General features: G+C 33.3%; 1 protein-coding gene across 1 annotated transcript; it reads right to left on the reverse strand.

Annotated features, from left to right (window-relative positions):
• Window positions 1-339: 339 nt before the first annotated feature.
• On the reverse strand, window positions 340-10,228 carry LOC139857714 (transcriptional corepressor LEUNIG-like). The gene is made up of 7 exons (XM_071846538.1): window positions 10,139-10,228; window positions 8,299-8,408; window positions 1,697-1,846; window positions 1,448-1,603; window positions 1,159-1,275; window positions 790-996; window positions 340-640 (listed from the first exon to the last, which is right to left on the reverse strand). The coding sequence occupies exons 1-7, from the start codon at window positions 10,224-10,226 to the stop codon at window positions 497-499; spliced, it is 972 nt and encodes a 323-aa protein (XP_071702639.1). The 5' UTR covers window positions 10,227-10,228; the 3' UTR covers window positions 340-496.
• Between the last annotated feature and the right edge of the window lie 561 nt (window positions 10,229-10,789).

A 10,789-nucleotide genomic window follows, 5' to 3' on the forward strand; every position in this document is an offset into this window, starting at 1 on the left:
AATTTTTGACTTTTGACCGGCGTTGACCCAATTTTTCCTGCATTTGACATGACTTTTGACCATTGACCGGCTTATAAGAAAACGGGACGGGGTCGAAACGGTTTAGTCACCAAAACGCCGCAACGGGCGTCGCAACGGACGCCGTTTACAACACTGGTGGGTACACCATGTTTAATGTGTAAGTGCTTTAAAAAAGAAAAAGCATCTTGGAACACGTTAGCTTTTGAGTGCTCTTCACTTTATAAACATATCCTCCGTAATATAGTATTATATATTACTACGTGTCTCACTTTACATAAGACTAAACATAAATATAAATAAATAAGTGGATTAATTTTAAGTAAATAAACAGACAAGAACAATAAGCTACAATAGTTGGACAGTGGATTAAAATTTTGCATATTTAGGACACGAATAATACGAGAAATATATGATACAAACTACATTATCCAACCAAGAGACTACGTGTGAAATCCACATACAGTTTGATTGCTCTTCACTTCCAAAGTTTAACGATCTTATCATGGCTGACGGAAGCTACCAAACCTGTAACCGTTGATGATGCCAAACCAGCAATTAGCCCTTCATGTGCTGACAATGCCATTATCTTGTTCTCTGACATATTCCATAGCTCCAGGGACTATTAACAACACAAAGAATTAATAGGTTTTTTAGGTTACACAAACTGCAATTTGGCATGGCCTCTTTTGAGTGAGAGGATAAGCCATGAAAAATGTCAAAAATTGTGATCCATTTATCATAATAGTTAAAAAATAACGGAATACGAACCTGGTAACAGCCAATGACCAATACCGAAGGATCACTAGGATGAAACACACAAGAATGGAACTTATTTCCAATACAGCTAAGTTCATGTATACACTCTCCTTCGTTTCCCGACATAAAAGACCAAACTCTGACAGAATCCTCACTAACAGATGCCAAATACTCGCCTTTCGGGTCCCAGCAAATAGAATGAATATCTTTCGTATGTCCCTACCATTCCAAAATCCCACCATAAATTATCAGCAATTATAATAAGAAAATATTCATATTCATATTCATATTCATATTCATATTCATATTCATATTCATATTCATATTCATATTCATTCATATTCATATAATATTAAAAAATTAAAATTAATTGAAATAAACCTGTAATATATGTGGACACGCTTGTGTGTCCACATCCAGTATTGACACGATGTTCTCAGCAGCTGCTGCTAGATATCTTCCATGGCGTGGCTGGAATCTCACTTGAGCCGATCCTCCCTAATCCATATAAAGAATGTTGTAATGTTTATGGACCGCAATTATAAGCCAAAACCATACGTAGTGTAAATGGAAATTTATTATCTTCATTTAACAAAGAAAAAGGCAGATTCAGATTATAGAAAATAAAATATAAATAACATGAAGTTTATGATGGTTGTGAGTTGTATACCTTAAATACACGTGTACAACTGCCATTATTAAAGCTCCAGTATCTTATTTCTCCATCCCCATCACACGAGCAAATGAGGTCATCTTTATTCGGGTGGAAATCTAAGGACATCACGGATGCAGAATGCCCAAAATAAATTCGAAGTGAATACTCCGACTGCAAGTTCAAGTCAATTTATAAAATTACATCCTTAACTCAACTGGAAATACATCATTTCATTTAAACTGTGTAAAAGAAAGTTGGACTAACGTTATTTGCATGCCAAACACGGACTGTTTTATCAAAAGATGAAGTTGCCAGAAGGGGCGTGCTTGGGCTGAAGTGCACGTCCGTAATCAATGATGCATGTTCTTCGAGAGCGAACTTCGGCTTTAGAGAATCAGTGTACCACAATACGGCCTACATAACAAAAGAATAATACATTAACCGTTGATGTAGTAATATTCCCGTGTGTGTTCCAATAGCTATCTCAATTCCACTTTCAATACTTATAACATAGTATATGCAAGTATAGTAAGGACTTGCGTTGTTGGGCTAAATACGAAAATGAAAAGGGGAAAAAAAAAACCCTAAAAATACCGTATAAGACAAAATAAAAAAAAGGTAATAGCTACCAAAAAAAGACGAGAACATTGATATGATACACGATCGTTGACCCTGTTATAATATATAAATATATATATAAATGGATAGTCAATTATTGATACACAAAAGTAATATTATTGTATTACCTAAACTTGTGATATTTTTGCTATAAATAGCCATGAATGCAAGCATTAAACTTGCACCATTTTCTCACACTTACAAAGTGTTTCTTTCTCTCTCTCCATTATCATCTTTGTTCTTACACTTCATTATTAGCATTCTTAATCAAGAATCAAACCACTAAAGGTAGTTATAAGCCTACTGAATTATAACATCAAGAATCAAACCACTAAAGGTAGTTATAAGCCTACTGAATTATAACACGTTATCAGCACGATAATCTTAATACTAATTATGGTTGGCTCTGCCACCTAAATGATATATGGTCGGTTATACCACCTGAATAATATATGGTCGACACTGTCGCCTAATTATCATTTATGTTACTAACATTTATATTTCTATTATCTAACATTTATATAGTCGACACTGTCACCTAATTATCATTTATCTTATATAACATTTATTTATGATTGCTTACATATGGTCGACACTGTCGCCTACTTATCATTTATGTTATATTAAATTTATGTTTAATGTTTATATACTTATGAATATAAATTGACTCTAATTTATCATGTTGTTTGCTTTAATTTTTGATAATAGAAAATGTCGAATCTGGAAAAGCTTAAATTTACTCCTTTAGAATCAACGGGAAACAACTACATGCCATGGGTTATAAAAGTAAAAATGCATCTTAAATCAATGGGCATTCTTGAAACCATAAATGAAAACAACACTTGTTCTGAAAAAGAACAAGCAACGGCATGTTGCTTTATTCATCAACATATTGATGAATGCTTACAAAATAATTATGTGACTGTAGAAGATCCCCATGTCTTATGGGAAGGTCTCAAAAGCAGATTCAATAATCAAAGAGAAATTTTACTTCCAGCTGCTATGGATCAATGGAGAACATTAAGGTTCCAAGACTTTAAGAAAGTAAATGAATACAGCTCAGCTCTGTATAATACAGTCTCACAACTTAAATTCTGTGGACATGAAATAAGTGATGCAGACATGTTGGAGAAAACTTTCTCCACAATGAATGCTGCCAACATCACAGTGCAAAGAAATTTGAGAATGCTAAAGTTCAACACATATCCTGAACTTAATTCATATCTCTTGGTTGCAGAGCAAAATGATGAGCTATTAATGAAAAATCAGCAATCCCGTCCTACTGGTACACTTGCAATCCCTGAAGCAAATACTGCAAATAATTATAAACAGGGACAAGGATGCGGGCAAGGTCGTGGTTATAATAACCATCGCCATCATCATGCCAAAAGCCATAACTATGGTAGAAACCATCCTTATGGTAATGGGAATGGGCGTGGACGTGGCCGTGGTCGTGGCCGTGGTGGTCAAAGAAATAATAATCCACGAAAATATAAATATCAACCACAAAACAAGCCCACTAAACAAGATGTTGAAGAAAATTCTTCTAAAAATTATGAAGAATCTTGTTACAGATGTGGTAGAATGGGCCACTGGGCTAATACTTGCCGAACATCTAAACATCTTGTTAAGATGTATCAGGATTCGCTGAAAGGTAAAGAAAAGGAAGTGAATTTTGTGGATAATATTAATCCAACAGTCACTGAGCAACCATCTGATTTATATGAAGATTTCTTGAATTAAATTAATATGTTTCTTTTATAAATAAAACGATTTAACCTTTGTCATCATGTTTTCTCAAATGTTTCAGTTCTATATGTTTTATCAAATGTTCCAGTTCTATGTTTGATGTTTCAATTCTATGTATGTCAAATGTTTCAGTTTTATCTATTTGTGTGTAATAAACATTTTGTGTAACATTTATATACTTACTGTTTGTTTCTTATATATGAAGTTTAATATGAATTCTGCTGGAACACAACATCAATCAAGTAGTGGAGATATCTGTATAGCAGATAGTGGTACTACACACACTATACTTAAATCTGAAAAATATTTCATTGATTTGAAACCAACGGAAGGAACTATACATATAATATCAGGTGCTGCTAACTTGATAGAAGGGATAGGAAAGGCAAAATTCATATTACCAAACGGTACAACATTTTTAATTAATAATGCCTTATTCTCTCCTAAGTCAAGCAGAAATTTATTGAGTTTTTCTGACATATACCTTAATGGATATGATTATCAGTCAGTAACGGCAGAAAATGAGAAATATTTAAGTATCACTAACAAGAATCACGTGATTGAAAAAATGCCAAGACTTAATTCTGGATTACATTATACACATATAAATGTACCAGAAGCACATATGGTGATTAAAGAAAAGTATATTGATCCTGGTGTATTTAATTTATGGCATAACAGATTGGGCCATCCAGGATCAACAATGATGAAAAGAATTATTGAATGTACACATGGACATCCACTGAAGGATAGAAAAATCCTTCATGATACAATGGTTCCATGTATATCTTGCTCTCTTGGAAAATTGATAACTAGACCCTCACCACTTAAGGTTGAGAAAGAATCACCAATGTTTCTTGAAAGAATTCAAGGTGATATTTGTGGACCAATTCATCCACCATGTGGACCATTTAGATATTTCATGGTCCTAATAGACGCATCTAGTAGATGGTCTCATGTTTGTCTGTTATCAAGCCGTAATGTGGCATTTGCAAAATTTCTTGCCGAAATTATTAAATTGAGAGCACATTTTCCTGATTACATCATTAAAAAGGTGAGACTTGATAATGCTGGTGAGTTTACATCTCAAGCATTTAATGACTATTGCATGTCTATAGGAATTGTTGTTGAACATTCTATTGCTCATGTGCATACACAAAATGGTTTAGCCGAGTCACTGATTAAACGTTTACAGTTAATCGCTAGACCATTGATAATGAGAACAAAACTCCCTGTATCTATATGGGGTCATGCAATTTTACATGCTGCTGCATTGATTCGCATCAGACCAAGTGCAAGTCATAAATATTTCCCCCTACAACTTGCTTTTGGTCAAGAGCCAAATATTTCCCACCTTAGAACATTTGGTTGTGCAGTATATGTTCCAATTGCGCCACCACAACGTACAAAAATGGGTCCTCAAAGGAGGTTGGGAATATATGTTGGATATGAAACATCTTCAATCATAAGGTATATTGAACCTATGACAGGTGATGTTCTTACAGCACGTTTTGCTGATTGTCATTTTAATGAAACATTGTTTCCTAGATTAGGGGGAGAAATAAAAAATAAAGAAAATGATGTTTCATGGTGTGAACCTCAATTAAAGTATCTTGATCCTCGCACAAAAGAATGCGAGATAGAAGTTCAAAAGAAAATGCATATACAGGAACTTGCAAATCAATTGCCTGATGCATTCACAGATACAAAAAGGGTGACTAAATCATATATACAAGCAGTTAATACTCCAGCTCGAGTTGAGATTCCAAATCGGAAAACTGATAATGTAGTCACTCAAGAATCTATGCCACGTCTGAAACGTGGGAGACCAGTTGGTTTCAAAGATAAAAATCCTCGAAAAAGAAAATCAGCTGATAATAAGGTAAAAGAAAGTGTTCAAGAAGAACCACAAATCAGTACTCCTACTGCAGAGGAGATTGATGATGTCAATACAGAAATTGCAATCAATTATGCACATTCAAAAATATTATGGAACCGAAATGAAATGAAAAATCTTGATGAGAAATTTTCATTTAATGTTGCATATGACATCATGAATAATGATGATGATCCAGAACCAACAACTATGGTTGAATGTCAAAATAGACATGATTGGGCTCAATGGAAAGAAGCAATACGAGCTGAATTAGAATCACTCAATAAAAGAAAAGTTTTCGGATCCATCATTCTCACTCCTAAAGATGTGAAACCTGTAGGATACAGATGGATTTTTGTCCGAAAAAGAAATGAGAAAAATGAAGTTACAAGGTATAAAGCTAGACTTGTAGCTCAAGGTTTTTCTCAAAGACCGGGAATTGATTATGAAGAAACTTATTCCCCTATTATGGATGCAATTACTTTTAGATACTTAATCAGCCTGGCAGTTTCTAAAAATTTAGAAATGCATCTCATGGATGTTGTGACTGCTTATCTATATGGATCACTTGATAGTGATATATATATGAAGATACCTGAAGGATTTAAGGTACCAGAAGCATCAAATGCAAAACCCAAAGAAATGTATTCGATTAAATTACAAAGATCTTTATATGGGTTAAAACAATCGGGACGTATGTGGTATAACCGAATAAGTGATTACTTGATAAGCAAAGAGTATACAAATAACCTTACTTGTCCTTGTGTTTTCATTAAGAAAACAACATCCGGATATGTGATCATAGCTGTTTATGTTGATGATCTTAACATCATAGGTACAAATAAAGAGATCCATGAAGCCATTCAACTTCTAAAGAAAGAATTTGAAATGAAAGATCTCGGAAAAACCAAGTATTGCCTTGGTTTACAAATTGAGCATATGCCTAATGGTTTACTTGTACATCAAACAACATATACTGAAAAGATTCTGAAACGTTTCAATATGGACAAGGCAAAACCATTAAGTACTCCTATGGTTGTTAGATCACTTAATGTTGAAACTGATCCATTTCGTCCATGTGAAGATCATGAAGATATTCTTGGACCAGAAGTACCATATCTTAGTGCAATTGGAGCTCTTATGTATCTTACAAATTGTACAAGACCTGACATTTCTTTTGCAGTTAATTTGTTGGCAAGGTTCAGCTCTGCTCCTACCAAAAGACACTGGAATGGGATCAAACACATATTTCGATACCTTCGAGGAACTACTGATTTAAGATTATTTTATTCTAACGAATCAAAACAAGATTTGGTTGGTTATGCTGATGCAGGTTATTTATCTGATCCACATAAAGCTAAATCTCAAACTGGATATGTATTTCTAAATGGAGGTACTGCAATATCATGGCGTTCTCAAAACAAACACTTGTTGCTACATCATCAAATCATGCCGAAGTGATTGCATTACATGAAGCTACTCGGGAATGTTTTTGGTTGAGATCAATGACACAAATCATTACTGATTCTTGTGGACTAGAACGCGATAAAAGTCCAACAATTATCTATGAAGATAATGCAGCTTGCATAGCACAGATGAAAGAAGGGTATATCAAAAGTGACCGAACCAAACACAAACCTCCTAGATTCTTCTCATACACTCAAAATCTCATTAAGGACAACGAGATTGAAATGAGATATGTTCAATCCAGCAAAAACTCTGCTGATCTTTTCACGAAAGCACTTCCAACTGCTATTTTCAGAACACACGTTCATAACATTGGTATGAGACATGTTCAAAAGATGTAACAACTGAAGCGATGTCTACTTGAGGGGGAGTCAACTCCATGCTGCACTCTTTTTCCCTTAGCTAAAGTTTTTTTCCCACTGGGTTTTCTTTAGCAAGGTTTTTAACGAGGCAGTAACTTACAGTTGATCTTCAACAAACAAAATTGCTATCCAAGGGGGAGTGTTATAATATATAAATATATATATAAATGGATAGTCAATTATTGATACACAAAAGTAATATTATTGTATTACCTAAACATGTGATATTTTTGCTATAAATAGCCATGAATGCAAGCATTAAACTTGCACCATTTTCTCACACTTACAAAGTGTTTCTTTCTTTCTCTCCATTATCATCTTTGTTCTTACACTTCATTATTAGCATTCTTAATCAAGAATCAAACCACTAAAGGTAGTTATAAGCCTACTGAATTATAACATCAAGAATCAAACCACTAAAGGTAGTTATAAGCCTACTGAATTATAACAGACCCTTCATTATCATTATCATTATCATTATATAGTATATTTTCTGTCAAATAATTTACTTTTGTTTAACAATCCAGCAAAAGGGAAAAAAATGTTAGGCAAAAAAGAGAGGGATAATAAAATTAAAAAGAAAAGCCTGTTTAAATATTAAAAAAAAAAAAGTAAAAAAGCCCCAATAGGGATAAAAGAATAACAATTAAAAAAAAGGAACATTATAACAATTACACCTTTTAAAATATTGTTAAATAACTTATATTCTATATCCCATTAACTATGCAATTATTACAGTAATAATCAAGTTGTCATCATTAATAATTACTTAAAAATAATATTGGTATCTTTACCTTCTTATCGAAGCCACCACTCGCAAGAAGTTTACCATCCGATGAAAAGTGACAACAGACTAACTTGCTTTCGCTTGCACGAACGGAATTCACCTCAGTAAGTGTAAATTCTAACCCACAATAGAAGAGAGTGAGAACGCATACTATCATACGAAAATCATTCTACACAAACGTGGTTTAAACCAAACTGGTCTATTTTTCAGTTTGGGTTCACAGTATCATTCATTCTCAAAAGAAAAATATGACTCTTTTCCACAACACAACCAAGATACATGTAAAATCGTTCAATAGTGGGACAAAGATGTATGTATAAAGAAGTTATACAGCAGACAACAAGGTTCAATGAAACATTACAAGAAGAAAAAAAAGACTCAAATGCTCACAAATTCATAAATTGTTTCATTATATTATTAATCTACTGAAGTAACTGAACTCCTTTTGTAAGAATACAACAACAATACTCAATCCCACGAGTGTAGGGTATGGTGTGGGGGGGGGTGTAGACAATCATTCCTCGAACCCTAGATTAGAGGGAAGTCACTACTCCACCCGCGGGTATAGAACCCACGACTAGATAAGATCGTCCCACCCTCTACTCGAGAGCCAAGAGATTGCTTCCTAAGGGACCTCCGGTCAGGAAAGCTCAATAAAACGAGAAAGTGCGGGCATACATACCTGTAAGCGTTATGTGCGTCTAGGAAGATGAAACCATACGAAGAAGTCAATATATATATATATATATATATATATATATATATATATATATATATATATATATATATATATATATATATATATATATATATATATATGCTCCCACACACACAAAAGCATGTAAAAATACGTATAAATAAACATGTATACATATAGATACAGACATACATATACACTTAGATACATACATACATAAACAGAAACACCTAGATACCGAGAAGCAATATACGGCTATACATGTAAAACATATACCATGTATATATATAATTACAGTATTATGAACAGATTGTGGCACTGTCCGAGGTATTTCTGTAAGTCCTCGAAATGAAATGACGGTAGGGATGGCAATGGCCACCCGATCCGATGGATATCCACCCGCTTCGTGATGGATATGGATGAACCTAAATGGATATGGATACGGATACGGATGAACCTTAACGGATATGGATATGGATGAAAAGTTTCATCCATGGATATATCCATTACCACCCGAAATACATATACAAATATATAAATATAGATATATGCGTACATATTTACTATTACAAGTTTATTTACCGTTAAATTTACATATTTCTTTCAACCCATAATTAAATAACTATAATATATTACAATAAAATACGTATAAATAATAATATAAACTTACAAATTTCATATATAATTTTTCATAATCTATGTTTTATAGTAAAAATAAACTTTTTTTTGTTATATCTTCGACAAAGATTACACATTCTTATGAGTAGATTTTAATTATGTCATGTTATATTTATTTTTGTTGTACTACATTTTTATTTTAATCGAATATTAGAAAATATTATAACATTTTTTTTAACGTTCATTGGATATCCATTAACCCGCTAAATCCATTGAATATGGATATGGATGACCTAAAACTAAATGGATATGGATATGGATGAACAAAAACTAAATGGATATGGATACGGCATCACCCGATTCATTGCCATCCCTAAATGACGGCGGACTGGATTTTTATCAAAACATTAAAAGAGTGTTGACACGTGAAACTATATCCTATCCATCCCATTTTGACCCAATAACATGTCTAGCAAGTAATTTAGCAGAAATTTCTATCATGTAAATACATATAACTGTATATATATCTCACCTTTGCTTAAATCCATACAACGATCAACCATATCCCTCAGATCATTATCAATATCATCAAGAGATTCGTCCTCAACAAAACGATCCATATCAACCTGCACAATGTCCTTATCATCCTACCTCAAAATGATATGATTGCCAATAAGAACTATAACGCAAGTTCACCTGAACGATCTCACCACAAAGGTTACTTCACACTCACCAATTGATTCGATGAGGAGTTAAGGATGGTGGGACGATTCGTGCAAACATCATCATATGTAAAGTAAAAACTGACCTTGTATTTTTCGATGAGAAACAAGTTAGCAGCGCTGGTGACAACTAATTCATAGCAAACTATATATGGTGGAATCAATATCCAAAAGTAATTTTTGGACGGGTCTTAAATTAAGGAGAAAGAAGAAAGAAATTTGTTAAAGATCAGGAAGAAGCAATATAATTGTGGTATAGTGGGTACACCATGTTTAATGTATAAGTGCTTTAAAAAAGAAAAAACATCTTGGAACACGTCAGCTTTTGAGTGCTCTTCACTTTATAAACATATAGTATAGGGGTATTATATATTACTACGTGTCTCACTTTACATAAGACTAAACATAAATAAGTGGATTAATTTTAAGTAAATGAACAGACAAAAACAATAAGCTACAAC

This window comes from Rutidosis leptorrhynchoides, chromosome 7, assembly GCF_046630445.1.
Source record: "Rutidosis leptorrhynchoides isolate AG116_Rl617_1_P2 chromosome 7, CSIRO_AGI_Rlap_v1, whole genome shotgun sequence".
NCBI lineage: Eukaryota > Viridiplantae > Streptophyta > Magnoliopsida > Asterales > Asteraceae > Rutidosis > Rutidosis leptorrhynchoides.

Excerpts from the sequence above, each read along its gene's own strand:
- LOC139857714 (XM_071846538.1), bottom strand. The coding sequence starts at position 10,226 with ATGGATCGTTTTGTTGAGGACGAATCTCTTGATGATATTGATAATGAT. Across the intron at positions 1,847-8,298 it reads GTGGTGGCTTCGATAAGAAG|GCCGTATTGTGGTACACTGA; the intron begins GTAAAGATACCA and ends TTTGTTATGTAG. Across the intron at positions 1,276-1,447 it reads GTTGTACACGTGTATTTAAG|GGAGGATCGGCTCAAGTGAG; the intron begins GTATACAACTCA and ends TATATGGATTAG.